At 47.6% G+C, this 24,953-nt stretch overlaps 1 protein-coding gene across 1 annotated transcript in view; it reads left to right on the forward strand.

Annotated features, from left to right (window-relative positions):
* ITPR1 (inositol 1,4,5-trisphosphate receptor type 1) overlaps nt 1-24,953 on the forward strand; it is a 411,705-nt gene that overhangs the window by 338,169 nt on the left and 48,583 nt on the right. The window contains exons 47-52 of the mRNA XM_075552323.1: nt 209-331; nt 1,622-1,726; nt 5,252-5,444; nt 11,638-11,760; nt 18,654-18,829; nt 23,334-23,498. Of these exons, the coding sequence (XP_075408438.1) occupies nt 209-331; nt 1,622-1,726; nt 5,252-5,444; nt 11,638-11,760; nt 18,654-18,829; nt 23,334-23,498 (885 nt within the window). The remainder of the gene's footprint in view (nt 1-208; nt 332-1,621; nt 1,727-5,251; nt 5,445-11,637; nt 11,761-18,653; nt 18,830-23,333; nt 23,499-24,953) is intronic.

A 24,953-nucleotide genomic window follows, 5' to 3' on the forward strand; every position in this document is an offset into this window, starting at 1 on the left:
GAAGATTGGATGAATTTGCTTTCTTGTGCCCATGGAGGTTGCTGGGTAGTAACTGCCTGCAGTAGTGTTGAGTAGGACTTGGGGGCTAGAGCTGCGCTCCATGGACAGTGTCTGCCTCAGGAGGGGAGATAGGGGGGTGGGGTTTCAAACCCATCTGAGTTGGGTCTTCCTTGATACAGGAGCTTTGTTCGCTTGGCCCTTCTTACAGGTGGAAGTGATCAAGAAGGCCTACATGCAGGGTGAAGTGGAATTTGAAGATGGAGAAAATGGCGAGGATGGAGCTGCCTCCCCCCGGAATGTGGGACACAACATCTACATATTAGCTCATCAGGTGTGGCCTCTCCCTGACCTCACCCAGACTACACTTACCTACAGTGCCCCATTTCCCAATGGGTGCACCGTGAAGCCTGCTTTTCCCTTTGGGGTTTAACTCAGGGCTGTTTGCAGGTACGTGTGGCTCTCCGAGGTGCTAAGTTCCAGAACTATACATTCTTGCTCGTCATAAAGTTGCACACTTGGAAATCCCCGTGTTTCTGAACACCACTCAGCTGCCAAGGAGCAGGGCCACTGAGATAATAACTTACGGCTTGTCTGAAGTCAACGAGAAGGCATCTTGGGCTTTTCATAAATATTGATGAGTTATCTTAGTAATCTAGAGAAGTAAACTCCAGCCTCCTTGCTATCGCATGTGGAGATCTTGGGAACTTGTCATTAAGGCTGCTTTTTGTTTGCTGTTAGGGGATGTCGTAATCCTTTGTGCCTTGGCACCAAAATGCCATGTTTCGTAATTCTCTTCCCAAATGGCTTCGCTTTTGAAAAGACTTCCTCTTTCTGGGGGTTCATGCTCCTTTTTCTGATGTGCATGGGAGCCTGTCACGCCTCTGGAGGCTTTTTTTTCCCTGTCCCGTCTCTCTCTGGTTTTCATTTGTTGGGTTAACCGCTTCTCAGACTCAGTTTCAGGAACTATACATAAAACCGTGGTCCTGGAATTTACCCTGGAGTCACTGGGTGCTGCACAGGTTAACATGCTAGGCTGTTCACCAAAAGGCTGGAGTTCAAGTCCACCCAGCCATGCCTCTAAATAAGGGCCTGGTGATCTACTTCTGGGAAATTGTCCACAGCAAGCCCTGTGGAGCACAGTTGTACATGGACCCACACAGGGTCACCATGTGTCTACTAGATGCTTGGATGTGGGAGGGCGATTATTGGCCCTGAGGTCAGTAGCTCTTGCTATAGTGGAATGGCTGAGGATTATAAAACTGTTTCCTGCCTCTCCATTCCCACCATCTAGCCAGCGGAAAGGGCTTCTGAACACGCAGAGCAGGGCCGGAGTGACGGGACTAGAAATCCCATCGATCGCTCTCCTGCCCGGCTACAGAAGCCAGAGGCAAGTCGGGACTGGTGTGATAGGAGCTCTCCAGGCGGTTCGGCCAAGCTCCCAGAATAACTGCACAGTGCGCTGTGGTTGTGTCTAGCGGCCTCTTGGGCCCTTTTGCTTTGCCACTCTACTGGATAGTGTATGCTCTTTAGACCCCCACTGGAAAGGAGCCGTGTGTGCCCATTGCACAGAGACAGCGGTGCCTCCCCCCACCTCACCCTGTTTTCTGTTCGTGGGTTCCAGTTGGCTCGACACAACAAAGAACTCCAGACAATGCTGAAGCCTGGCGGGCAGGTGGACGGAGACGAAGCCCTGGAGTTCTACGCCAAGCACACCGCGCAGATAGAGGTAAAAGCACAAGCAGGGGTGGGTAGCGAACACAAGACTTTGGAACACCACTGTCTTGGGGGCTCAGTGTTCATTGTTGCTGCAGCCACACATCCCCATTCAGCGGGTCAGTCAAAGTCTAAGGGCCTGTGCTGGGTGATGACTGTCCAGTGATGGCCAAGAGGACAGGTGTGATTACTGCTTAGGGCCCCAGGTAGGGGCAGAGACTCAGCAGACCGTCATCCGTGGCAGGGGCTGATCAGATCACGTAGGGTGAGAGGGGTGATTAAAAGGAAGTCCTGCTCAGAGATGACTGCTCTGAAGAAAATGCAAATAAACACAGACCTTCAGGAAAAGTCAGGCTTCACCAGGCAGGGCGTCGTGGAAGGAGCTTTCCAGCCATGGAGAATAACCGGCATCTGGAAAACTGCCTTCTCAGACGCTTTGCCCAGCTTTCGGAGTTGGCCGAGAGAGCCGTGTGCCCTAAAGAAGTTGCTCTGCCTGAGGGAAGTCCGTGGTGGCATCTCAGCTGTGCAGTGAGGGAAGGAGGGAAACGTCTCAGAGACGTTGTCCTTGGTGCATAGCAGGGATTTTGAGCTAAGGTCCCATTGGTTTGTTTTCCATAGCCAGTAGCCCCCCTCAAGATTCCAGAGACCCCTACACTCTTCTCTCCAGCCTCGTGGCAGGAAGGGGTGGTTTTCCTTGTTGGGAGGATGATGAAATATACAAGGACAACATCTGCATGGGAACAAAGATTTTTCAAGGACTGGCAAACTCTCCTGGGCATTATGAAATGTCCATGCGGTACTTTTCGAGGATAGTTTTTACTTGCTCTCTCCAGTCTCTGACGAAATGCTGCTGTTGATGCATCAACTGCGTGCGGGTATGGACTCGGGGTTTTAATTGACCAGACACTCGACGGAAGGATCGGCTCTGTCCTCTGGAGCCCTCTAAGGACACACTTTCAGTGCTTCCGTTGAGAATGCCAGAGGAAAGGGGAACCCTAGAGATCATTTCATTGGCCTGTGGGTCCACTGAGGAGAAAACTGAAGCTTGAGCAGGGGGAGAGATAAGAATCAGGCCAACCAGCCAGTTAGAGCTAGAAGGGACTGGAAGATGGTCGTCTGATTTCCCGGCTCAGTGTTATGAGAAACAGGCCTGGAGAGATAGGAAGTGAGAGGGAGAAAGGGCTGGGCATGGCGGCCCGAGCTCACTGATTCTGCCCTGGCACAACCGCCCATCTCATCAAGGGTCCTAGGAGAAGCCCAGGAAAGCCTTAATGTGACCGAAGCTCTGCGTACAGACTCGATGTCTTGACTCCAGGGAGGGAAGCGGCATAGCTGTGGGGGCTAGAACTCATGCTTACCAGAAAACTCCTCCTTTCCCTCCTGAACCCAGACCTGCGTCGCAGATTGCAGGCCTTCCGTCAAAGGGAGGTTGCAGAGCAGGCAGGCTCTGTCTTGGTAGCACGGGACGGTGGAGTTGGTTCGGAGCCTGTGTGGACGTCAATCAGCCTCACCTGGAGACTGCCTCATGTGCAGAGTCTGGCCACCCTCGCTCCCTACACGCCCACACCAACTCCAGTTCACTGAGGTTGTGTTGGGTTATGCGCCACAACCAGTATTATAATTAGGCCTCATGTAACCTCTCTCCAGCTAGAGGTGGGACCCACTGGTCTCAAGACCGCATCCCTGGGAATTAGGGTGCTAGGCCTGTGGGAACCTAGCTTACCTCTGAGAGAGTCTCCCACACAAGTTGGACCTGACTCACCTTGCTTGCTGCGTTCATGGACACAGGTACTGAGAGTGTGAGAACCAGCTCTTGTAGAAGGTGGTGTCACTGGGCCTCACCTGGCTTCTCTGACCTCTGAGGGGGAAGAATAAAGACAGCCATGTCCTATTGTACTTTAGCTTTGACCCTTTTCAAAGCTCTACCCTCTACTACTAAGACTTAATACAGCATTTGAGAATTTGGACATTTTAGACCAGACCACCTTCTTGTTGGGAAATGAGCCTGGATAAGCATGGGAAAACCTGTGAGGTGTTCGTCCTAAGGGTCCATCAAAGCCCACTTAAAGAACACTGCTTTGAAATGTGGTCAAGAAAGCTGATGGTGCCCAGCTATCAAAAAGTATAACGTCTGGGGTCTTAAAGGCTTGATGATTAACAAACGGCCATCTAGCTCAGAAGCAACAAAGCCCACATGGAAGAAACACACCAGCCCATGTGTTCATGAAGTGTCAATTGGATTAGGTCTCGGCCATCATATTCCCAGAGCAAAAAAATCATAATGTGAATGGGGTGAGAGTGTGGAGTGGAGACCGAAGCCAATCTGTAAGCAATTGGACATCCCCTTACACAAGGGTTGTGGGAAGAAAATGGGCCAGTCAGGGGGCAGTGTAGCACCGATGAAACATACAGCTTTCCTCTGGTTCTTTAATGCTTCCTCCCCCTCACTATCATGACCCCAATTCTACCTTACAAATCTGGCTAGACCAGAGCATGCACATGGGTACAGAGAGGAGCTGGAAACACAGGTAATATAGGACAGATAAACTTCTCGGTATCAATATTGAGGGTAAGAAAAGGCAGGGGGAGAAAGGAGGAACTGATCATAATGACCTACCTATACTCCCATCCCAGGGGGATGGACAGTAGACAAGGGGGTGGGGAGACATTGGACAGTGCAAGACATGAAAAAATAATGATAGTATGTAAATTATCTAGGGTTCATGAGGGGGAAGGAGGGGAGGGGGGAAATGAGGAGCTGATACCAAGGGCTCAAGTAGAAAGAAAATGCTTTGAAAACGATGATGGCAACATACATACAAATGAGCTTGAAATGATGGATGGATGGATTGTGATAAGAGTTGTATGAGCCACCAATAAAATTATTTTAAAACAAACACTGCTGTGGAAGAGTGAATGGGGCATATTGCTGCCAGTGTCTCACCTTTTCGAGGCGATGAGAAGTAAAAGGAGAGGATTGTGGCCACTGCATACGCCAAAATTCTCATGTATGTAGTTCTTATCCAGGGGGAAAGATTACCTCATTCATGGACTTGAAAAAGAGAGAGAGAGAGGTTTGCACCGCAGCCTAAATGAGCGTTGTCTGATTTGATAGCCACTAGCTCTGTGTGGCTGTGTGCATTAAATTGCCTAAAAGGACCGGCTCCGTTCACAGGCCACAGTACTCTGGCAGTGCTCAGTAACCAGTGCGTCCGGTGCTCACGGCAGAGTGTGATTGGACAAACGTCGCCTAATGTCTCCCCTAAATGGGGTTCCAAGAGCAGTTTAAACGGCTCCAGTTTTTAAAACAACAAAAACCAGCCACAGTGGAATGAATGGTTTGAGATGAGAAAAATACTCTGACCGACTTACCCAAACCATTTTTCCACAAAAATCTAAGAGCCCAGTGTGGGGTTATAGACTCCGAGAAGACTCAGAGCAGGTCTGGGTCATACTCAGCTCTGAGTCCGTGCCCCAAAGCCGTGGGGGAAAGCGTTCTTGAGGATGGCGGTTGACTCTCCTCCATTTTCCACCCCAGATTGTCAGATTAGACCGAACGATGGAGCAGATCGTGTTCCCGGTGCCCAGCATATGTGAGTTCCTGACCAAAGAGTCCAAACTGCGGATATACTACACGACAGAGCGGGACGAGCAGGGCAGCAAAATCAACGACTTCTTCCTGCGGTCCGAGGACCTGTTCAACGAAATGAACTGGCAGAAGAAACTGCGAGGTGGGTCTGCCCCCCGCAACCTGCACTGCCAGAGGAGGCTTTGCTGGCCCAGCAGGCTGAGCTAGGACCAGGCTGGTGTAGTGCGACTTTGCACTTGTACCAACCAGGAAGCTCTGGACACTGGGCTGGAGCTTGACCAGTAGACTCCAGCCCAAGGTGGCGACTCTTTTGAGTTTCTTCATGCAGTAATTGACTTGAATGTCTCTTATAAAAAGCGCATGGGAGAGGCAAGGGGAGGGGAGGGGAGGGGAGAGCAGGCCCTTGAACTCACAGGTTGATGCACTTGAGCAGGGAGTGCAGACGGCTTGATTGCTTGTTTTCTGGAACACCTGCTTGGGAGGCACAGGTATTTCCCCTTTCTCAAAGGCCTCTCCGGTTTTAGACTCTCTGGCTTCATTTTATAGGCGGCTGCCTCATTTGCTGCGTAAGCTGCATTGGTCGTGGTTCACCAGCAAGTCCCGTTGAGAAGCCCAGGCAGCTGGGGCGAAGTTTCTTGTCGACAACATGTTTATGGGGCTTCCCCAGAGGGCTTCTCAGCTCCTGGTTTTTATTAGGGTTTTAATGGGATCCTTCAGTCCCAACAGTACACTTGACACCCGCTGTTGTATCCAACTTAAAAGGATCATGATTTATTTCTATCTACTGGTCAGGAATCAGTTTTTTTTTTTGTTTGAAGTCCTGGATTCTGGCTGTGGTTGTGATGTTTCTGGATTCTTCTTCAGGGGTGGTGAGCGGGGTGGTGGGGGAAAGGGGGAGAGAGCAGAATTGAAAGCCCATTTCTAGGAGCTTCTGTCTTCTCCCCGAGTCCACCTGGCAGGAGCAGGTCAGCCTCTGTGAAGCTTGTATTTCAAGGATCTCTGGTGGTGCAGTGGTCAAAGTCCTCCACTACTAACCAGAAGGTTGGAGGTTTGAATCCGCCAGCCTTTGTGGGAGATAGATAGGGTCATGTGCTCCCGTGAAGGTTGCAACCTTGGAAACCCTGTGAGGCAGTACCCCTCTGTCCTCTGGGGTCACTATGAGTTGGCATGAGTAACTTGCTTCCCCTTTTGCTTTTTCCACTTCCTGCTGCCCTGGCTCCCACTCCAGAGTGGGAGGATCGCATTTGCAAGAAGTCCTGTTCGCAGCCCAACTCTATCCCTGACCCACGTTCCATTCTCTTGGGTTTCTAAGGGACCCTTCATTTCCAACACCTTTAAACACTACACATGTCTCAATGGGTTAAATCCACTCCTCTCCTGGCTCAGCACTTAACACCAGGCAGAGGCTGGGACGGAAGCTCCACCTGCCCTGCTGGTGGGGCTGCCAGAGGCCTTGGTGCACACTCCCACCCCACATCACGTGTCTTGCTAAACTACTTTGGGCTTCATCTAAGACTCCTCCAGCTCAGTATTCCCTTTTATCTGCTGCTTCCAACCTTCATGGAGGTATTTCATAATTCTAGTTTTGGGGGAGTAATCCTGATTCACGTTCTAAAATTTCCTAAAACCAAGACTGTACTTTCACCCTTTCCAATGTCTGAGTCCACTAAGACTAATCAGGTGTGTTTTACTTCTGTGAGAATTGTGTTATCATATATATGTGACGTGTGTGTGTGTGTGTGTGTGTGTGTGTGTGTGTGTGTGATTTGTAGAAGCACTGTAAGAACCAAGAGAAAGGCCCTCATCTGAGATGCTGAGCTGGAAAGCTCATCTTCCTTCTTCTTGAGCTATTCAGAAGATCTCGGATCCAAGAGATGTGGCTGCTCTTTTGCCACTACTTCTCTTGGACCAATGACGTAAAGTGCCCTGAGGCAAAAACCAAACCTCCTTCGTCCAGTTGATTCCTGCACAAGGTTCCTGAGGCGGTAAAGCTTTATGGGAGCAGACAGCCTCCTCTTTCTCCTGCAGAGAAGCTGGTGGGCTTACATCACTGTCCTTTCCATTAACCACCCCATGGCCACCCAGCAATGCCACCAGCATTCTTTGCCCTCACGTACAAAGTAGGGGTCGGATGATCTGGTTGATTCTGGTATTGCCATCTTAACTATTCCAAGTGTTGACACACCCTACTGAGGAGCGCTGCAGACACCTTCTCTTGGCTCCACTTAAATCACACGTGTGCTCACTCACAACAGTCACATGCACATGTGCATACGTACGGCTTGCTCGCTAAAACCTTATTTTAGCCTTTTTCCTCCATAACTGTTTTTGTTTCATGTGAAGTTAAGACGTAACTTTAGTTGTCAACTGAAATATTTTAATTGGCCTCAGAGCTATCTACTGGTAAGAGGAAAAGTGAAAATAACACCAAATGAGACATGGTTTGCATATTGAGACGGAGGGGAGGAATGTACTTGCTAGAAGTGCAAGTGTATCAGATGGGGTTTACGCCTCTAAGTAGCTTACCGTACATACTCGAGTATAAGCCAACCCAAATATCAGCCGAGGCACCTAATTTTACCACAGAAAACTGCATTAAAATGGGCTACGAAACTCGGCTTATACATGAGTGTATATATGGTATTTATCTTCTCATAGGTCTGCAGAAAAGATTGTGTGGGAATATTTGTGGAGCGGCTGTGCTGTGTACCTGAGTGTTTCACAGAGGGACAACCTGAGCTTTGACAAGCTGTAGCTGCAGCTTGGCTAGCCACTGGTCTGTGTGCAAGTAATGACACACGCCTGGCTCCACTTACATCATGTGTGTGCACATGCACAGCACACGCATGCACATGTACACGCATGTTCATGCACAACACAGATGAGCACATGTTCCACATGGGTGCGTGCACCTTTGTATACATGCAGTGCATGCACACACGTGTATGTACCCACATGTGCACGTGCCACCACACATGTATGCACACATGCCCCATGCAATATGAATGTATACATGCCTCCACATGTGTGCCCACATATTTGTGCTTACATACCCCCACACACTTGTTGCATATGCACACACATACATGTACAACACACGTGTATGCACACACTGATACATATACACACACCCTGTATCCTCGGTGTCTTCATGTCATCTCTCTGCCCCTATTGACATCCTCTCCTCAAGATCTAGGGAGACACTTGTAGGCACAGGGGAGTTGGTTGCACTTTGTAATGTAGTGAACACTGCGGACAACGTCGTGAAACACTGGCCAGTCTTGTGGCATCCTCGGAATCTTTGCTATGTTAGAACCACTGTGTCATTCCACCTCTCTTATCAAAGGCCCTTCTCTTCCTCACTAACCTTCCGTTTGACCGAGTGTGATGTCCCGCTCCAGGGACCAGTTCCTGCTCACGACATTTCCAAAAGTACATAAAAGAGGAAATAGATGTGTAGTTGCACATGCCAGGACTTTCGTGCTTGGGGTTTCCCCTCATGATGACACTGGCCAAGAGGGAGCTTTTTGATTATACTGGCCAAAAGGGAAATGGTGCCCCTGGGGAAGGAGACCTAGTGAGCCACTTCCGAAGATCAGCCAATGAATGCCCCATTCAGCTCCGAAACACATGGGGTTGTCGTAAATCAGAAGCAACTCAACAGCAACTGATTATTTAAGAGAAGACATGCTGCGAGGCACAGCAGGAAACTCGGGGACGTAGAAGCACTGATTCCTTCCTGCGGCATGTACCATGTTCACACAGGCATGTTTTTCAGCGGTCGTACTGCAGAGCAGGTGGTGACGGGCTGTAACTGAGCGAGGACACGGTGGACACGTCGGAGAGAGAGGAAGGCCTCCGACACTGCTGGCAGGGCAGGAGGGACCTCGACAAACATGAACCGCAGAGAACGGAGAAGCGACAGGATATTAGTTTCTTACTGCTGCCGTCACAAATTACCCACACATTTACTGCTGCCTTTACATGACTTGCATGGATTATGTTACAGTTCCAGAGGTCTGAAGTCTGCTGGGGTTCTCCCTGAGCTACTGCCACATGGTCGGCAGGGCTGCGATCTCCTGGAAGCGCTAGCGGAGAATGTGCTTCTTTGTCTTTTCCAGCTTGTAGCGCTCACCTGCAATCCTTGGCTCCTGGCCCAGTCCTCCACCTTCCAGACCAGCAGGAATGGAAGCCTGACTGCCTTTTAGGGCCTCGTTTTGGAAGCCACACACCATCACGTCTGCCATGTTCTGTTTATTAGAAGCACGTTCCTAAGTCTGGCCCACGCTCATGGGGAAGGGAAGGAAACCCCACGTCTTGAAGGGAGGACGAGCAATGAGTTTGTGGGCAAATTTTAAATTGCCACCGAGGGTGTTACATGGAGGCGATGCAGGGTGCCGGGGACTCCCTAGAGAGCCGGTCTACTCTGCAGCACGTGGAATCACCACGAGTCAGAGTGGACGCCATGGCAACAGCGCAGAGAGCCTGAGACTGGGCACTCCTGTGTGCCCATCACCCAGCCCCCACCAGCAGCAGCTTCCAGTTTCTTGCCCTTCATTTCTGCTGTCCTCTTCCGGCCGTCTTCATACTTGGTCAGATGTGTGCTAGGGGCTCAGGAGAAAATGCCTTGTTTCTAGAAAAGCGGTTTCCAGAACAGAGGATTCCGTCTTAAATTGGCTTCGGCCTTCCATTCACAGCAAGTAAATGGCTAACTGCAGTTTGACTGACCCCTGGTCAACTCCTGTGTGATGCTGGTACGAGCCGCATCTTTATCCCTGTGGTTGGCAGCTAACAAAGTTACTCACCTGGGCCATGAGATCCCATCCCCACAGCATCTGCCCTCAGCTGGGCCTCAACTGCCCTCATTTCTAAACGGAGGGATTTTACACCATACCAGTTGCTCCTGGATCTCCAGTGTTGTGGTTTAGAAACATTGCCTGATACTAACTGCAAACACGAAACCAGCAATTATTAAATTACCAAGAGCTCTGTTTAATTGTGCTATAACTTTATTTGGGGAGGAAGCTTCCAAAGGCTTGGCTGCAGCTGTTGGCTTCATTATAGGGCCATTGGATTTGTCGTTGGCTGCTGTCCTAAAACTAAATGACTTCATTGGGAACAAGAAATGAGTGTAGATATCCCTTCTCACGGACTCCCTGCTCTGAAAGGAGGCAGCCTTGAAAGAGACTGCCTCTTTAAAGCTTTGCCTCTGACATCTCTGACTTACAGCTTCACCGTACGTGTGAGGCGCCATGGGAAAAACGAGTTCAGGGGAAAGAGGCTCACCATTGCACACAGGGAGGTGGCATTCATACAGTGTCGCAACCAATTTTGCTTCATATATATATATATACCAAAAGGTAGTTCATTATTTCAACGTGGTATCAGAACACCGCTGCTGTTCAGATGAACATTTAAAACGAAACCAAACAAAAAGGGAAGGAAGGTAAATGTGTGATCTCCACATTGGGCAGCTGCCCACCTTAGCGAGAACCCTGACTACAAGTGCCATCTTATTGCCAAGCTCCACAAAAAAGTATTAGGTATCAGTTCTACCCAACAGGTATGAACTGGCCGAATCCCACAACTGGTGGTGCCCCACCTAGGTTTTTGCCTCCCCAAAGACAGAATGTCCAGCACGTGTGTGATCCCGCTGGTAAGAATGAAGGTGACCACACATTCAGAAGTGTCTCTTGCCCGGTGTGACAGCTTCAGCCTGCCTCCTTTCTCTGAGCCTTTGAAGGAGTGGCGCGCTCCCTACTACGGCCTGCCTGCTCAGTTGCTCTCTCGCCTAGCTCCCGCACCAAGGAAATAATGGCAGTTGACTCGCTATCAGGAAGGGAATCCTTGCCGTGGGTTCAGGCACCAGTGACTGGATAATTCTCACCACGGGGAAATGTGGACATGGTACCAATCCCTGTCTACATCCCAGATGGCCCAACTTGGAGTACTCTTTCCCTCTACCTCCTTCCCTGACTTCCAGAATGCCAGCTGAATTTTTGCATCTCTGAGGGGAACTAAGGATTCTTCTGTGGGTAAACTCTGGACCACTCCTAGATTTCAAGCCAGATGGTGTTGACTAGGGCTCGGGCTTTCTAGATGCGCCAACTTTTCTACTTCCTTTCCCCCTAATAGACCCAGTGTTCCAGTCAGAAACAAACCAATCTGCTGTCCTTAGGACCCTCTGAGTCAACTTCCAAATAAGCAATCCTTCTGAGTGTTGTGAAAACAGGAAACAAGAGTAGACATTGGGGGGGGGTGGGGTGGAGCTGGTGGGAGGGCAGTGAGGCCTGCCTGGTGCTCTGACCTCACATAGCTGCCCTTTGTGTTCACAGCCCAGCCCGTGCTGTACTGGTGTGCCCGCAACATGTCCTTCTGGAGCAGCATCTCCTTTAACCTGGCCGTCCTGATGAATTTGCTGGTGGCGTTTTTCTACCCGTTCAAAGGCGTCCGAGGAGGTACCCATATCTGTGATTTCAAGGAAACTGTTAGAAGCAATGGAGTCTGTGAGTGGTGCAGTTAAACATGTGACCACTAACCAAAAAGTTGGCAATTCAAACCCACCCAGAGGCATCTCAGGAAACAATCCTGATGATCTGCTCCTGAAAAATGAGTCGTTGGGGCTGTCTGGACGGATCACAGGTCTGCTCTGTCAAGATTGGGATTGCCAGGAGTTTGAATCTACCGCAGGGCCATGGTTTCATTTTGTTTTGTTAGAAGCAACAGATAAGTTACTAATCCTGTTTGGTCACTGTCACAACATCTAGGAGCCTGGCAACTCAGTTTCAGGAAATCTAACTTAAAATAATAATAAGACTTAGGAGAAGTAATCGTGCTATCTTGGCCAGCGCCTGTTTTGATTATATCTTAGGAAACTAGACTTCAGAGAGGTTGACAGATTTGACCAGTCACACAGCGAGGGAGGGCAGTGCTAACTGTAGATATTAATATGTCGATATGAATATAGTCCAGTAGATTTCACACATACACACACACACACACACACACACCATTACTTCTAGAAAATTGATCAAAGACTGAAGTGTTTGGACACTTCTGGAGATTTTTCTGTAATGAAGGGTGGGGCGAGGTGGGACGTGAAGGGCTGTAGGCAGGGGCGCTGCCCTGAATGTTTAGTTTCTTCTCCTGTTGTCCACATAATGACACAGTCTGTTCGCAGGGCCTCGTGGGCCTCACCATGCCATCTCTACTTCCCGGCAGCGGGGTCCATCTCCACGCAGCGCTGAGCAAAGGCAAACCTGCAAGAGAGCCAATTCTTTAAGGTTTCAGGCCCCACAGTCTGCTGAATGGCATTCTGAACGGATTTCACTCTTTGGCTTTTGGGGCGAGACATTGAAAGTTCTTCCCCAGTGATAAAGGGGACCTTCAAAAAGCGGTGGAGAAATTCCACTTTAGTTTTAATTCTGTTTTTCCATGATCTTTTGGAAGCCTCTCCTATATTCTTAACCCGTCTGTGTCACCCACCACATTCCCCTGGGAGGTCAACATTTTGGTTCATTTATTTCATCCGATCAGCTCGTGTGAGTAAGTGCCGCTGCCAGGAGCCGTCTTGTATGGAATACACAGTGGAAGGAGAGCCCAAAGTCAGACACAGAGCAAGTTGTAGGGGGACCAAGTTATAGGTTCAGTTCTGAATGAGTCTAGTAGCATGTGCATCTGCAGTAAAAGCACATTGAAGGATGACTTGAAAGTGGACATGTCCCGCATATGTGTGTCCAGCGAACCGAGGTCCTGACAGGGTAAAGACGAAAGCTGGCCCAGTAACTGACGCTCGGACACATGCAGCAAGGCCACAGAAAAGGGCCCAGGGCTTTGCTTCCCCACGGAGGGCGGCCTCGGGAGCCCTGTGGAGCATGTCTGCCTCTGTGGCCGGCCCTGTAACCGTGGGTCACCTGAGTTGGAGTCCCCTCCGTGGTAGCGACTTGATTTGGTGTCAGCCCTTCTCTTCTACATGGGAGAAGCTAGAGAGCTTTTCTAGTAACACTGAGGTGACATAGCATGTTCAGTTTGAGTGCTTTTCCTCTAAAAACACTGCCTATACACAAGGCCCACGGGGATTTTCCTTTTCTGTGGCCTGTCAGGACTCACGTGTCCCTGTCTGAAAAGACTTGGCGAGTCTCCGGGCCTGCAGGGTTTCTCTGAAGGGAACTGTGACTTAGCTAGGCTGCCAGTTAGGTCTCTCTCTACCTCTGAGAAGTCGCTGATCCGCATCACAGCAGATTATCCACCTGTAACCTGGGATCTGGCTTCATTTGCTCTCCGTTTCATAAACATATCAAACTGTTGGCTTTCATTATACATCGTCACCATTTTCTCAACTGGTCACCGGTGGTAGCCCTCAGCAGAGGCCGGGCCAATGAGTGGGCTCCTCCCTACTCTCGTAATATACTGTTGGAAAACGATGGAGCCTGACTTGGCCCTGCCACTACTTTGTCTTGGGGCCAGTTCATTAAGTCCTTGTTATCCTCTGGAATCAGAGGTGCTGACACGAAACCAGTGGTTGAGGAACTTTGGTGGGGGTTGAAAAACTCTTACAGATGTCAGGTCATTTAGGATCTCTGAGACTTCTATTTCTTGCCCTTCAGCGTTTGAGAAGCATTGGATGACATGATTGTTAAGGGTCTGCCCAACTCTCAAGCAGTATGTTCTAATCTGGCATCCACTCTGGTTGATGTGTAGGAGTTAAGTCTTCCTCTTTTGGACACATTGGTCAAGGAAATTGGTGGTGCATTAAACCAAAGAGCATAATTAAATCTTATCGGAGGGAAAGGAGGTGGATCTGACCCACTGGAAAGTTGTCACTTACAGTGACTGAGATTGCCTCTAACACATCAGTTCACTCTCAGGGGAGTTTTACTTCCTTTTCAAAATGTGCTGGAGCATTTTCTTACACACACTGCCAACCAGGATGGTCGCTTTAGCCCTGCCTAGAAACAAGATCTTGTTGTTGTTGTTGTTGGGTATCACCAAGTCAGTTCTAACTCACAGGGACCCAACAGAGCAAACCACTCCCCAAATCCTCACAGTTGTTCTTATGTTTGAGCCCATTGTTGATGGGCTACTATCTCGATCCATCTTATTGAGGATCTTTTTCCTTATCCCTCTTCCAAGCGTGATGTCCTTTTCCAGGGACTACTTATCCAAAAATATTTCTTTGGGGATCAACATTTTGTTCTGTTGAATCCTGAAAACAGGAATTTCAAAATGTTCTCATTGAATATGTGCATGCCCATGTTATGTATTCTGATGAAACTCTAGCTCACAAGGCTATGACTTCAAGAAAACTGGTGGCCTTAAAAGCTCATTTGTCCTCCTCTATTTGAAAACAAATGAATCACACAGTCTTTCAAGGGCATGAGGCTTACGCAGCTTTAGATTTCTTGCCGTAAGCATGCTATGATAATTAAAGCATGCAAAGCACAACTTTTTACATTTTTTGTTGCTGAAATTTTCAAATAGTCAAGTAGGACAGTGTAGTGATCGTCATATACCTACCAATCCAGCTTTAACATTATCAACATTTTGCCAACTTTCTCAGAAATATTTAAAAATATTCTGAACCTCTTGTTTTTTTGTTTATAAACATTTCAGTGTGCATTTCTAATCTATTTGGATATTATATATGTGATATATAATACATATGTAGAGTTTATACACGTATATGCTCTCTATTCCATTAGCATATCTAACAGTAAACTTTGTCCATATTTTAGATTTCACCATTGTCAGAAAGATATCTCTGTAGAGTTGTTTGTTTTCTTGTTTGTTTGGAAATGTAATACTATTTTTTTAACACTGTGTTTCTAGTGGAAACACGGGAGACTTTTTCCTGTTGGCCCCTTTAGGATTTGAATGAGTTCATTGTACTGATCAGGTTTATTATACTGAACTGGTGATGAAGCAGTTAAGAAAAATTAAAAGCAAGTCACAGCTGAGAGAAAATATTTACAAAATATACATATAACAGAAGGACCAGTTAGGAAGGAAAGGTAGAATTAGGACCAAGTGCCTCTCCACTCTAACTCTGGAAATGGTCTGGCCCATTCTTGTGACAATGAACTATTGAAAGCTTTACTTTTACTTTAAAAAAAAAAAGAACTCTTACAACTCAATAATAAAGAGGCACTAATTTAAAACAGTGGTCAAAAGATTTGAACAGACATTTCACAAAATAATACTTACAAATGACTAATAAGTATCTGAATATGAAAAGATACACCCCCTCAGTGGTTATCAAGGAAATGCAAATTAAAACCGTAATGACATACACTCCAGTTTAGAATAGCTGAAGGGTAAAAGACTGACAATATCAAATATTTGCGGGGATGCAGTCACTGGAACCTCATATATATATATATATATATATATATATATATATATATATGGAAAGTACAGTCGCTTTGGAAACCAGTGTGGCCATGTCTTAACCTGTAGCCTATATTTCTCACTGCCATAGAGCCCATTCACACTCATAGTGACTGTAGGATAGGGTAAAGCAGCCTGGGTAGGTTTCCAGGACTGCACCTCTGCAGGAGTAGAAAGCCTCCTTCGTCTCCTGCCAAATGACTGGGGGTTTTGAACTGCTGGCTTTGAGGTTAGTAGCCCAATGCATAATCCACTGTGCCCAGGGCCATGTGTGCAAGAAAATGAAAACAGGTTTACGTTTAAGATTTGTACTTGCGTGCTCCTGCAATGCTGGACTTATATAATTGCTCACAACTAGAGGTAATCCAGATTCTTATAACATGATGAATGGGCACATAAATTGTAGCGCATCCACATGATAGAATGGTATTCAGTAAAAAGAAAGTACTGACACATGCCGTCATCTGGTGATCCCCAAAAACATTGTGCTAAGCAAGAAGACAAACATTTCCCCCCCATTTTAATTTTCCCCCACGTTTGCCTGGGGACTGGGGGTGGGGCAAGCAGATCAACCAGCAATCGGCCTAACCAAACTTATTAGGGTGCTCTAGTGTTCTACATCTTGAGTATAGTGATATAAACTGCCAAATTTGTAAAGTTTACACTTAGAATGAGTGGATTGTACACTTGATCTTAGGCAAAAGGCTGAGAAGTGATGGGTAGATGTTTTGGTCTTAAATTAGCCCCAATAAAGTTGAGGGGACTTTTTTTTTAATAGTGGTTACGACCTGGACTATGGAGCTAAGTGACTCTGACTCTTAGCTGTGCTGCCTTGAGTGGTTTATGTAACCTGAGCCTCAGTTTCCTCTTAACCGAGAGGATTAAATAAAGGATAACCAATGTCACAGGTTTCCTGCAGGTCAGTCCATAGTTGTATGTGCAGGAAATGCACCTGTGCCTCCCTCATCTTCCTGAAACCCTGAAAAACATCTGCTTCCTTCGGCCCATTTTTAGGTCAGTTTTCCCCTTGAAGGATATCAAAGGGGAAGAGCATGCATCGACTGTTGGGTCCTGAGCGGCTGTTTTGAAAGCAAAACTCAGTCTTGGCAAGTTTGGACCAACTAAACGAGGGCAGCCAGCCAATGTGTGGAAGGGCTCTAACCTGTAAGGTTCCCAAAAATGCCTTTCTGGTCTCTGTCCTGGGCAGTGCTGTAATCCCAGCAGCGCTGAAGACATGACACTCCTTTATATAAGTGGCCTTAATCATGTAGTGCTGCTTGTTTACATCCGAAGGAGACTTAAAATGTGACAGCATTTGAAATAGGAGTGTGTTTTTTAATGAGTGTTTTACAGAACTGTATTTTTAGCTATGTTGGCTCGTGTTATATAACCAAGGCGTCTCGTGGGACACCCTAAATAGAACTTGCACTAGCAAGAGATGACAAACACTGGTATGAACTCTGTGACTACAAGCACAATCTAAATGTAGGATGATGCTAATGATACGGAAGTTGCCTTCCTCCTTTCCTTGAGGAAATCGGATTCAGGCAGGGGACCTGCCATTTTCCTTTGAGAGCTTTTAGTGAAATTAGCAAGTTGGGCCCTCTGGTTTTCCTATCCCAAGAGAGAAACAGGACACATAGTGGTTTTTTAAATTTATTGAACAAGTATTTGTTAAGTGCTTAATGAGTGCCAGGTACTTCCCGCAGGTAACTTGGAGGTCAGGGGTCACTAGAGTACAGTATCCTATAGGGATGCTCCAGGGCAGGTGACTCGGTAGTTGAATTGTCACTTTCCATGCAGATTTTCAGGCTCGTTTCCCAGCCAGTGCACCTCACACACAGCCAGCATCCACCTGGCAGGGGAGGCCTGTGTGTTGCTAGGATGCAGAGCACTTCCTACAGAGCCTCCAGGTGAAAGGGGACCAGACAGAAAGGCTTAGTGACTGCCTTAAAACAACACCACCAAAGCAAAGTCAGCCAGTGAAAGCCCTATGTGGGACACGGTGCCTGGGGTCTTCATGAGCCAGGGCTGCCCTGACGACCGCGAGCAGCTTCAGACCCCCAGTGAGTGTGAGGAAGAGACGCAGAGGGAGCAGCTGGCATGTTTCCATGAGGAAGAGAATCGGGAGGCTTCCTGGGAGAGGCAAGAGCTAGGCCTGAGAGGAGTAGGAAGAAGGAACTTGGGTGAAGACCTGGGGGTAAGAAAGAATTGGCTATGTCTGAAGCAGAGAATTATTTCTCATTTGCAAATATAAAATGTACAGGTAAGAAATCACTTGCTGTTTTAAGTCTTTGTGAAGCCCATTGAATATATCCATCATCTTCATCCCTCAACATAAGTCTTCCCTTAACAGAAGGCCACTGTCCCTTACGCAGTGTTTCCTCCTCCCTCTCCCTCCTGCCAGCTCCTGAGAGTCGTTAATAAGCTGATCTCTGAGCCGCTGCCTGCTGTAAATGTGTCATGCACGTGGTATCTTGCACCAGCTCTCCTTTCGTGTCTGATGGGTGTCACACAGCACAGTCACTTCATGCCGTAGCCTGCAGCACGCCTTCTTTTCTCTTTGTGGCTGAGTAATACTCCAATGTGTGCATGTACCACTAGGAACCCTGGTGGCATAATGGGTTACAAGTTGGGCTGCTAACCACAAGGTCAGCAGTTCAAAACTATCTATCACTCCTCAGGAGAAAGGTGTGGCTTTCTGTTCCTGTAAATATTTCCGGCCTCAGAAACCCACAGGGCAGTTCTGCTCTGTCCTGTAGGGAGCAAGTCAGAACGAACTGAGCAGCAGTGAGAGGATTTTTACCACATGTTGCTTATACATTCATGCGTTTGAGGCCGAGAACCTGAAATGAGAGTTGTGATTAATACATGTGGTTGGAGCAGTTATAATGAAGCCAGTTTTTATCTGTCCCCTCTCCTGAGGGAAAGCCCTACTCTGTGAGGACCTCCCTTGTCTTTCCAGGCACTCTGGAGCCGCACTTGTCGGGCCTGCTGTGGACAGCCATGCTTATCTCGTTGGCCATAGTCATTGCTCTGCCCAAGCCCCATGGCATCCGGGCGCTGATTGCTTCCACAATCCTCCGGTTGATATTTTCAGTTGGATTACAGCCCACGCTATTTCTTCTGGGAGCTTTCAATGTAAGTATGAATTTCTTCGTAGACGTGTGTGTGTGTGTGTGTGTGTGTGTGTGTGTGTGTGTCTTTATAGGCCAAGGGAATGAATGCTTTCTTTCTGGTTCTTATAACCCTGGCTTGGACTTTCCCCATGTTTTGTGGGGGAATCAACTCATAAAATAGCAGCACCAGGAGAGCTTCTCAGGATACCGCAGACCTCTTCATGCATTGTTTGGACATAAAATATCTCACTTCTTAGGGTATCCCTCTCCCGAAAGTTAGGCAGGAAGGGGAATAGCAGTTGACATTAAAATCAATTTTGCCAATCTGTTTAAAAGTTTCTTGGGCCTAGAGATTTAACCAAGAAGTGTAGCTATGAAATATTAACACAGCACTCATTTCTGGTAAAGACCACATTGACGAGAGAAAGAGTGTTCAGAAGGCAGCGCTGGGTAGGCAGTCAGGGTCAGCAGAGGGCCGGCGGCTCATGGAGTTGGTGGTGCTCTTTGGCAGTTCTTGGGGAAGTCAGGGATAGAAGCCAGCTGCAGGTATAGAAGGGCTCCTAGGAAGTGGAGACCGCTGATGGGAGACCACAGATGGGAGAGATTTCCTGGTGACCGGGGAGAAAATTGGGTGCATCTAAAAATGCCTTCGAGCGGCCCCTGTCCTGAGCATAAAAGGAAGCTGAGATCTCTGTGCAAACATGGAAATTGTCTTGCAAAATAAGATGAGCAGTAATCCAGTGTTTCACTGGGCGTATTCAACTAGCAAGACAAGCAGGACATTGGAGAAGAGGCTGATGCAAACTGACAAGCTCAGGAAGGTGGAGATGGAGTTAACTGTAAGACTTCATGAGCAGGAAGACCCAGTCCAGGAAGGAGGGATCGACAAGTCTTTTGCCATCAGTTCTGGAAGCCAGAGCCAAGCTGCAGGGAGCCCAGGATGTTGCCCAGGGCCAAGAAAGTGTGGAGTGTCACCTCATTTGTAGTTGAGGCAGGGATTTGGTGAGTCCTGATCCTGTATAAGAAACCCAGGGCACTAAATTTTAGGCTAAGATAATAAGCTTTGATCCTACAGAGTAGTATTTCCACAGCACGTGTCATGCTGGAAAGTGGTAGGTGGAACGAGGGCTCTGGGTTCAAATCAATTTAGGAAACACTGAGATCAACAAAATGAAATTTGTGTTTTTCATATGTATTTGAAAATGAATGAATAAACAAACAAGTCTCAGAATGAATCGAACGTATCAGGAAACTATTCCTAGCAGTGGGGGGTGGCTGATAATGCTCCATACACAGAAATATTCCTGAGAAAAGTCTTTCACTCGTGGTGTGCTATGGGGAGGGCTGGAGGCAGGAGGGCCACGGTAGAGCCCCAGTAGCTGATTTCTATTAACCCCGGTGAGACTCAGACTCGGTCACAGTGCGGACGGAAGTAAGTACAGATGTCACATAGGAGGGGGCTTCAGAAAGTTTGTGGGAAAGTGAAATTAAAAGATAATGGGGTCAGATGACAAGGATGTACATATAACCTCCTCCCTGGGGGGATGGACAGCGCAAAAGTGGGTGAAGGGCGACGTTGGATGATGTAAGATATAACAAAATCATAATTTATAAATTATCAAGGGTTCATGGAGGAGGGGGAAAATGAGGAGCTGATACCAAGGGCTCAAGTAGAAAGCCAATGTTTTGAGAATGATGAAGGCAGTAAATGTATAAAAGTGCTTGACACATGGATGGATGGATTGTGATAAGAGTTGTACGAGCCCCCAATAAAATGATTTTTTAAATAAATTAAAATAAAATATTGAAAATGGGATTTTCCCATGAACTCTTTGAAAACCACCCCCGCCCCCTTACAAAGGAAACCGTATCATCTGACAGGTGGGGAAAAAAAAAAAAGGCTTTGCTCAAGACTTTTTCTTCCAACAAAGAAGGCACTGCTGTTTGCTTGAGTGAGGAGGGCAGCAAAGATTACCCCCAGTCATCGAGAGTGGGCTTGGGGTGACAAGTTGCTAATGTTGTCTCTGGTGTTTGGATATGCGTGACCAAAGAGGTGCCAGGGCTGAAGGAGGAGCGGAAGTGTGGCGTGCAATGAGGGGAAGCTACTTGCCAAGGGAATACAAAATAAAGGCAGAGATATTCTTGATCCTGATGTTGTGTTCTCTGGGCTGACCACTTCTTTGGTTACAGGGTTATCACACAGATAACGGAGGGAAAGGTTTCATTTAGATGCATAATAAGATAGCCGAGGAGGAAGTACAAACAGCTATGATGAATAATTATTTAGAGGAAATGAAAAGATGCATATTGTTGTAGCTGCCATCGAGTCAGTTCCAAACCACAGCGACCCGACGCACAATGGAAGAGAACACAGCCCAGGTCACCATCCTCCCAACGGTTACTGTGTTGGAGCCCATTGTTAGAGCCACCATGTCAATCCATTGCCTGGAGGACCTTCCTCTTTCTCTCTGCCCCTCCACTTTAGCAAGCAGGACGTCCTTCTCCAGGAACTGGGCTGTCTTGACAGTATATCCGCACTACATGAGATGAAGTCTTGCCATCCTTGCCTCTAAGAAGCATTCTGGCCATACTTTCAAGACAATTAATTAATTATTAAGGAGAAATAATTATTTCAAGGGAATTTTTAAAAGAAACACACCAGCTATGTTAGAAAAAGGGAGGAGTAACTATACCTAGAGGCAGAGGTAGGAAGTTCTGCATGGGAGAGTCTGAGAAGTAGGACATGGTAGAATCTTGTGTCATGGGTAGCCAAGGGTTGGCAGAATGGCAAGAAGGATGGGGGTGGGGTGGTGAGCTGTGCTTTTCTTCAGAGAAATGAGATTACCTGGTGAAAGAAGAACAAGAAATATTGCTGTATTTATCCTTACAGAAGTCTTTAGAGACTTCCAGGGCACCTTCAGTTGTGAAGTGGGGCGAGAAGCCAGATCTAAGACTAGTCAGTCGGCCAGTAGGCTGTGGAGACCGTCCATGGAAACCAGGCACGGGGAATACTTGCTGGCGGTGCCTCCGAGAGAACAGACGGTCCCCAGAGGAGAAGGGGAGTCAGTGAAGAGGACTGCTGTGTTCTTATGGCAGCAGGCGTCTGGGCACGTGTGAGGTCCTGCAATGTCAACCAGAGCATCGTCTTGGTGGTGCTTTTCATTAGAGCTCTATCAACCCATATTTTCCCATGCGCTGGAAGATCCTGTATGGGCAAGGGTACGACTATTGAAGAAACTAGTGTGCTGAAGGTTTAGCTTGTCAGAGAAAGCCAGAAGTTCTCTGTGGGTGTTGGCTTCCTCGCTTATCTGATGGCTGAGCAGCTCCCTTACATTGACCTACCAGATTAACTGGCAGAATGTCCCCAGCACCTGTAGCCAAGATAGCTAGGGTAGCAGAAGACGGTTTTACCAAGTTCCCCAGGAGAGCGTTCCTCCCGGGTTTCTATCACCATGTGGCTAGAGATGAGCTTTCAGGCCTGAGGTTCCTATCGGCACGTGTCTTTGTTACACCGCCGAGGAGGTGGGACTCCTCTGTCGAGGGTCGGCAAACCTGGTCTCTCTGGGCAAGCTCCTCCCTCAGGCACAGCTTTGAATACTGGAGCCCCGACACTGGTATTAGGGCCCAGTTACTCGTGTCCTCTCAGCTCTGCCTCCTCTGTGTTGGTGCTGCTCTAGGCTTCATGGCACGGAGAGATGGATGCTTCAGGAGCCCGACCTTACAGTCTCTTGTGTTCCAGATGAGTGGGAAAGAAGAAAAGGACTGCAAGCTGAAGTCCCAGGAATATCTGCCATTTACCTGCTTCTGAGCCATCAGTGTAGCCAGGGAAGTAGTCTTACTGAGCCCAGAACTCAGACAGAGCCTCATCTAGACACAGGACTGATGTGGAAAACAATGGCTCCCCATAGGAAACTGAGAAGCTCTTAACAAAAGAAGTGTGGGAGGGGGTGTGATACATACTCTGAAGTTCCTTTGTTTTGATTTTTTAAAATCCCATTTTTTCCTGTGAAATTAAGAGCAATTAAAGACAAGAGTTGGCAGCTTTTCCCCACATCGCAGATGTAGGATGTCTGGATTGGCAACGAAGACGTTTCCAATCATGCTGATCACAGGGTTCCTGCGATGGGGTGAATTCTGTGACTAATTCATCCAGGAATGTTAGGCAACTCTTCACAGCTCATTGTCAAAATCATAATCTCAGGGTGTGTTAATTTAGTTTTTGTCAAATATAAATGCAGTTAGATTATGGTTGATCCTGTAGTTCCTTGAAGACTGTGTAATTTGTAATCTGCCTGACATGACTTAGATAAGTAAAGTGGATCTTGGAAGCTTTGGTGGGCACATGGAGGGAAAGGAAGCTGTCCCACGGATCCAGCTATTGTTTAGTCTTCAAGTGTATGTATGGCACTTCGTACGTGGCTACCGTGGTTCCTGAGAGAGCTGTGTGTGGCAGTGGCCATTAGCGTGCTCATGAAGAGTTGGATGCCATCCGTGCCATCTGACATCTCCTATCTCCCTCTCCTCAGGTCTGCAATAAAATCATCTTTCTAATGAGCTTCGTGGGAAACTGTGGAACATTCACCAGAGGCTACCGAGCCATGATCCTGGATGTTGAGTTCCTTTATCACTTGCTCTATCTGCTCATCTGCGCCATGGGACTCTTTGTCCATGAATTCTTCTACAGCTTGCTGGTGGGTACCTGAGATTGCTTGCTGAATACTGTCCTCTGTGTCATAATAGCCCCTTCATTTCCCTGGTGAATGGGATGCCTGGTCCAGTGAGGTCAGAGCCCCGTTGCAGGCAGTGTGTGAGGGTTATGGCCAGGAAGACTGCACGGGGTCCAAGTCAGCCACCATGCCCCTGGAGGTGCACTACCACCCTGCACACCACACTGCCTGCTGCATTACATTTCTGTAATGGAAGACACCTGCAGTCTGCTCTGGGAGAGGTTTCCTGCACAGGAACCTATTTCTCGGGCACGGATCCACCAGCACTTGCCAGAGAGAACATTTCTGAGACGGTTCTCACAGGATTCGTTTCTCAGGAGAAAATGTCGTGACAATCCGTCAAAACTCTGTGATCTTGATGGTGAAGTGGGCTGATAGATCCAGCAGACTCATTCACTGTGATTTGAGCCAACTGGTTAATATTTGGAGTGTCTCTAAAAGTACTTGGCTCTGTCATCTTCCTACAGCGCAGGGTTTTGAAGTTCGCAAAGACCTGCTTACTCTGCTGTTGTGAGAGGGAATGTAGACCGCGGCCTGTGGCTCAGAAGCCATTTCCTGAGTAAAATGGCAGAGGGCAAAAATTGGACTGATCTTCAAGACATCTTAACATAGACGAGAAATTTTTTAATATTTGCGAATATGGAGAAGAAGCACATCTCAAGTGTTGGCCTTAAAGGGGGATGATCTTCTCCACAAAAGGCAACAGAAGGAAAGCTCTTCTAAAGAGGTGCCCTGCATGTGGTTTATGGGCTAGTTAACTCTCTGTGCTTCTGCTTCCTCAGCTACAAAATGAGGGCAGAGCAACGTATCGCCCTCCCGGGCTAATACAGGGATGATGCGTGGCCATGCATGTTGCGGGCCTGGCATACTGGCTCAGTGCTTGCTAGCTTGGTCATTCCCTATTCTATTTCCCATCTGCAACATAATATAGAATTCATCAATCAGATGTTCAGGATGAGCTCATTCCATAAGCGGTGGAAGTTAGGCTAAGAGGACTAGATACTTCTTATTATTATTATTATTATTATTATTGATTAGCTCTTGCAGCACTAATAACAATCCATACATCAGTTGTATCAAGCACATTTGTACCTATGTGGCCATCATAATTTTCAAAACATTTTCTTTCTACTTGAGCCCTTGGTATCAGCCCTTCTTTTTTTCCTCCCTTCCCCACCCTCCCATCCTCGTGACCCCTTGATTAATTATAAATTATTACTAATTTCATATCTTACACTGTCTGTTGTCACCCTTCACCTACATTTCTGTTGTTCATCCCACTCCGGTGGGGGCGTAATATGTCGGTCATTGTGATCGATTTCCCCGTTCTCCCCCTTCCACCCCCACCTTCCTCATGCCCTCAAGGTATTGTTACTCCCATCACTGTTCCTGAGGGTTTTATCCCTCCTGGATTCTGTA

Source organism: Tenrec ecaudatus, chromosome 6, assembly GCF_050624435.1.
Source record: "Tenrec ecaudatus isolate mTenEca1 chromosome 6, mTenEca1.hap1, whole genome shotgun sequence".
Classification (NCBI taxonomy): Eukaryota; Metazoa; Chordata; class Mammalia; order Afrosoricida; family Tenrecidae; genus Tenrec; species Tenrec ecaudatus.